The sequence below is a fragment of the Sprattus sprattus genome, assembly GCF_963457725.1.
Source record: "Sprattus sprattus genome assembly, chromosome: 7".
NCBI lineage: Eukaryota > Metazoa > Chordata > Actinopteri > Clupeiformes > Clupeidae > Sprattus > Sprattus sprattus.
Window position 1 is genome coordinate 9,003,171 of NC_137926.1, and position 5,780 is coordinate 9,008,950.

A 5,780-nucleotide genomic window follows, 5' to 3' on the forward strand; every position below is an offset into this window, starting at 1 on the left:
TCGAAAATGGCAGAGATCCAACAAACACTTGAAAATGGGAGGCGTTTTCTACCGAGCGTCTGAAACCCGCATTCATTTGATCATTTGATCTCATTCTGAAGCATGATTTGGTTTACTCACTATAACATTTCAAATGGCACACACAGTATGCATATCTGACATATTGCAGTGCTTGGCATCAGTATACAGACAAACGTACTTTGATTTCTTAAGCCCAACGGTCACTGTCGACAGCAGGTAGGCTATCACAAAGGCTTACATAAGGGAGTCAGAATGTAGGCTAAGAGTAACAGATGTAATTGAGTTCCCATAAATTAAATCACATCTTCGATGACAAATAAGTCACGACTGAGATTTTAATGATGTGCAGTTGGGCACAGAAATGGGTGTCTGGGGATGGCCGCAAGAAAATAAAAATGGCCGTAAGGAGAAGTTCGGGTGTTAGCTCACCATTTTATTCCACAGACTAAGGCTATTCAACCACAATGTCATACAAGTAGCCAAACGAGTAGTCCAGGTTGAATACACATTTATTAAGCACACATAAGTGTTTGCATTAGGCCCTACTGCATATTCCTGGTGGGTTGGTTGAATGAAGTTGAGTGACAGGCCTATATTTCAATCTTTTTTCGGTACAAGCAGGCCAATAGACATCCAAATGACTACATCTAAACCAGCTTGCAAGATATATAGGAAGGCATCACTATTGCCATGGGCTATTAAGACTTCCACTGGGTGGAATTTATAACAGGCTGATTTCTCATATTTTAATATTTAAAGCCAATAGGTAGACCAAAGGATCAAACACGAGGGGAATCACTCCACTGAGATTAATTGGTTGAATAATAATGTCCCTACACAAGGTGCCGGTTCCTTCAAGGTGCATAGAAGCTAAACAGGCAGAGGCTTTCAAAGAACGCTAGCCAAGACTGTAGCACACACACACACACACACACACACACACACACACACACACACACACACACACACACACACACACGACCACAGGTTTTGCTTTCAGCACCATTTCCGTGAACAGCACATCGATTATTCTCTCCTACGGGAGAACCGCAAGGCTAACGTCTTACATTCATGAGCACTGACTTCCCTACGTGATCCTATCTTTGCTATAGGTAATAACTCCCTAGAAATATGGCGGACGTCCTAATCACCAACAAGGCAACGGAACGGACAGTAGTTGTGTGTGCCTGTGTGTGGTGTGTGTGTGTGTGCCTCTGTGTGTGTGTGTGTGTGTGTGTGTGTGTGTGTGTGTTGGGGGGGGGGGGCACATCCAAGCTCACATCCCACACTGGAAATTAACTTAAATCATGCCACTTACTTCATCTGTTTGACGATGGTGCTTTTGCCGGATTCCCCGGCTCCTGTTGGGGAGGAGAGACATAAGGAGGTGAGAACCCCTGCCTGCCACTGTGGCTGTTAAAATATTGCATTTCTAACAGGATATTTGCCCACAGAATCCGACTGCGGATGTACAAATACACCGATAATGTTGTGTAGGCTGTGTATTTATTGAGAGCACAAAGAACTCCGACTGTGGCGATTTCTCCCAGAACAGGGCATTACCTAGCAGGAGTAATTTGACGTCTTTAGCGGCAGTGACCCCATCTTCTTTGAGGTTTTTCTCGATGGCTTTGCTCCGATCCAGAGCTGCTCTCTCCTCTGCGCTCAGTGTACATCCCATGGCTAGACAAACCTCGGCTCTTCTTTTACTCCAAAACAGGCGAGGTGCAAAACCGGCAATCCCTTTTTACCTCTCTATTTCTTCCCTATCCCTCTCCAGGCTGTCTAGCTCTCTCTCTCTCTCTCTCTCTCGCGCTCTCTCTCTCTCGCTCTCTCTCCTATTGCGTCTAGCTAAAGCATTAAAACCCGGACGACAACGTGATATTTCTGATTAAAATAAAAGCCTTTCTGCGTCTCCTGCGCTCCTTAGATCCCTCTTTCGGGGGTACGTTGTACGAACTCCTCTGGTTGCGGGTGTCTAATGGGCGGCGGCGGCGGCTAGGAGCGCTCGCATCGTTCAGCTTGCTCACAATGGAGGCTCGGGCGGCGGGTAGAGGGAGAGGGCGCTCACTGCCAGACTCCACGCGCTCTCACACAATCTCCCTGACGTCAGGAACACAGGCAGCCAACGAGCATGCTCCAACTCTTGCAAGCATCTTAGAGCTGCACCCAGAAACGCTACTCGATCGCCTTCTTGCGAAGAAAGCAGAAATCAGTGTTTTAAAAGACACTTATAACCGGCTGAAGACCATGACCTACGCGCTCTGTGGCATTACATCGGAAATAAGCTGACAGATGGTGTCTGATGAGGAGAACACGGTTGACGGATAAGCTCCCGTGATCAAGAAAAACCCCTACTAGGTGTGGCCGTGTAGCGAACAGCTTAGGAAATCTACTTCGGAATATAAATAAATAGATACATAGCGTCCCAAAGAACCATGGCCTCAATGGCAACCCATTTCACTCAGCCGACTTCTAATTTCATATCGGTGTAGGCTACCTACTGTTTTTTAGGGAATCATTTAAAATGGGATTCCTAGAACCGTTAAACATAGAAACAGACAAAAAGCCTGTAAATGTGATAACGCAGGCCTTTGCAAGAACACCCCTGCCATGCAAAAGGGGGCAAAATAATGTTTTCATAATCACCATAAAAAAAAGCAAAAGTAAAAGCAACTCCCAATAGCGGATACAGTTCAGATTTTGAATACACAAGGTGGGTACAGGGAAGACCGGATATCAGTTGTAACACATACATTGTCATCTAAATGCAGTCAGTGTCTTTGTTACTGTAAAGCTGACCCTTGGTGAGGACAGTTGTACTAGTGGCTGAGGACACTTTAACGTGCATGTTTGACAGGGTTAAATCAAATTTACAGCAACAGCCATGCATTATTAAAAGAGGATATGAGATTCTCTCTAAATTGTAGTCGGTAAAGGGCTCCCCCCCTCAAAATACCAGTGAGATAGTGCTTACAAACAGGGTGTCACATTTCCACCACAGCTCTCACCCTGCTGCCAGTATCTTACTCTACACCTCCCCGGATACAATACTGTTATTTTTTTCATAATCCAGCATGTGTCTATCTGTCAGACGTATTGAACTGGGTCAACAGTTCATTAATAAGCCTATCATACTTAACCCAGGGTATGAGAGAGCAGGTTAGTTGGCACACTGTTAATTTCCAGGTCTACACTACAGGGTGCTGTCACAAAAAAATGATTAAAATGATTGCCTTCTTGACCTGAACACATCCACTCTGCCAAAACATCTGAAGGTCACTAACTGTTGAGGTGAGGACAACTTTTTCAATTTTGCTGTGTCAAAAAAAGAACTGCGTTAAATAGGGATATATACATAGATAGGGAAATAGAAAATGTATTACTTTCAGTTAATAGAGATAGGAAGCAGCTATACTTTGATATTAATCAGTTATCATTAAGTGATGCTTACTGGCTAACATAGCTTTAGTACAGAGGATTTATCTGGTGTCGTAACGGGAGAGTGCTCTCCCTCTATGCATTGTGTTGTGAATAGCAAAATAATGTGACACCACGACTGGTCTTGTCTGCTTTTATTTATCCCGCTGATCTCTCTCCCCACAGTGGTAGAGTCATAGAAGAGGAAAGACAGAAAAGAGCCAAGCAAATATCACGTACGGTATATATAGTTTTTGCACAAGTAGGTGAACAAGTCTCTCCACACAGAAACACTCTCCGGGCCCCAATTACATTGACAGGCAAGTGGCAATGAGCAAAGCAATGAGCAAATACCGCTGCGAATGATCTAAAGCTCATTTAATAACTTGACAAAATTATTTTACTAATTTAATTTAATTTAATTGAATACGAAGAGCAAGGTGAAGTCCTTCTAGGCAAGTCTTGCCACTATGCAGCCATCTTTACAACACCTCCAGACAGCTATTTTGGGCAAACAAGATCAGGCTCCTATCTAAATGAATGGGGGAAGATCCGTAACTCCACATAGGATGGTCAAACAGACATTCAAAGTATATCATGTGAACCTGCATTCAAATCTCACATAAACGGCGTGAACATGTTTCCCCCAACCACTCAAATAAGGCCTAAAAATATGTATTCTGTCATGTTGCGACAATTGCTACGGTAATGGTAGAAAAATCAAACATAAACTTTCAGGTAAGGCGAGATGGCAGTTATGCCTTTTCAACCGTGTGATTGGCTGTTTATAATACAGGGCAGGACTTCCTTCCAGTTACAAATCGGCCATGTTTAGCGTTATGGATTCCCCATTCCTTTTCCCGTCAGCGATTTGTCTCCTCCCTTATAGTGTCTCTGCCTAAGCCCAAGTGTGGGTAGGTCAGTGCAAGGCTCCCACATGCCACCCAATGGCTTTAGTTCATGTGTGACGGACTTTGCTCGTTGCTTGTAGCCTGTCACTGAAATGAGGGCCCTCTCTTTCCTTCTGTCTGCAGCGGCAGCACTGATAGGGAAATAGGAAACTGACTTTAATCAAGTATGTATGTGTGTTAAACATATGCCTTTGTTAGCTGAAACATGACTTTTATGTTTCTGTATATCTTTAATTCTTAAGTGCTGAGGGTTCTTACTCTGTGTATGCACTTAAGTGTACCTTCTGTGTGTGTGTGTGTGTGTGTGTGTGTGTGTGTGTGTGTGTGTGTGTGTGTAAGCAAGGGCTGATAAGAAGAACTAGTAGTTCTTATTTTCTGCCTTGCTGTTGCATTATGTTGCAAAAAACATAGAAAGATGGCCTCACCACGTGGTTATCACTGTTGACAAAGTGTTTTGGCATCAGAGAACGCTAAATTCTTTCTACATAAACCTTGTGTGATGTGTTTTATTTAGCTTTTCTCTTGCCTGCTGCAGTCTGGGAGTGAGCCCAGGCTCTTTTTTTCTCTGACAGTGGGCCTGTGCCTCTCTCTGGCCTGCCAGGACATCGGTGGGCCCGACAAGCTTGTTGTTGTTGAATAAATATAATTATATGCAACTCCCAAGACCTGAGGTAACTTGAGTGAACTTTCACCTAACAAGCACAGTCATAAAAGACAGCTGGGCATGTGGTAGCAGTCCAGACTTACAAATGTACAGCTCCCTTCTGAAGTGGGGAATACAACCCCGCACACACAGAGAAATTACATTTTAGTGGTGAAATTCAGGGGGACAAGTGCACATCATGACTTTAATTATGAATACAATAATGTAGGAATTATTTGTGAACATGAAATGTATCTTTTTCTTTTTTCTTAATGTTTCAGTTGGTATTGGTTAGACCAAAATAACATATGGCACAGCTGAGAAATATGAAAAGTGTGTCAACCAACCCTGGTCTCCCCTACATTTCCAAAAAGCGTAGTTGCAAACTATGTTAGCAACTTACATAGTTGGAACCAAGCAGTTGTGATGCGAGTGTTTCCCAAAACTATAGTTCGACTGAACGTTGGCAAACACTGTTGTTTAATTGTGTAGTTCCAACTACAGCTCTTGAGCCGTGGTTAGAAACGTAGTTCCAGATTCATCTTGTCTTAGACATCACCGCACCACTGCTGTCAGTTATTGGTGTCCAAATTAATCATTATAAATGTATTCCCCTTCCTGGTTTATATTTGACTTTGTGAATTACCATAAAACCCTACCTATAATGGCCTGAAGAAAGAAATGAATGATTAAAAGGCCCACGTGCAGAAATGAGATTGCATGGTGAATACACACACAACAATGCGGATGCTACTCCTCTGCTTAGTCAGCTAATAATATGTAGC

The 5,780-nt window shown here is 43.3% G+C and overlaps 1 protein-coding gene across 2 annotated transcripts in view; it reads right to left on the reverse strand.

Moving 5' to 3' along the window:
* Nucleotides 1-1,853, reverse strand: part of gnao1a (guanine nucleotide binding protein (G protein), alpha activating activity polypeptide O, a) — a gene marked incomplete at its 3' end in the record, with an annotated part of 102,032 nt that extends 100,179 nt beyond the window's left edge. For both annotated transcript variants that reach the window (XM_080842325.1, XM_080842326.1), the window contains exons 1-2: nt 1,585-1,853; nt 1,340-1,382 (exon numbers count right to left, since the gene is read on the reverse strand). In XM_080842325.1, coding sequence (XP_080698451.1) covers nt 1,340-1,382; nt 1,585-1,702 — 161 coding nt within the window. In that variant the 5' untranslated portion in view covers nt 1,703-1,853. The remainder of the gene's footprint in view (nt 1-1,339; nt 1,383-1,584) is intronic.
* Nucleotides 1,854-5,780: the final 3,927 nt, after the last annotated feature.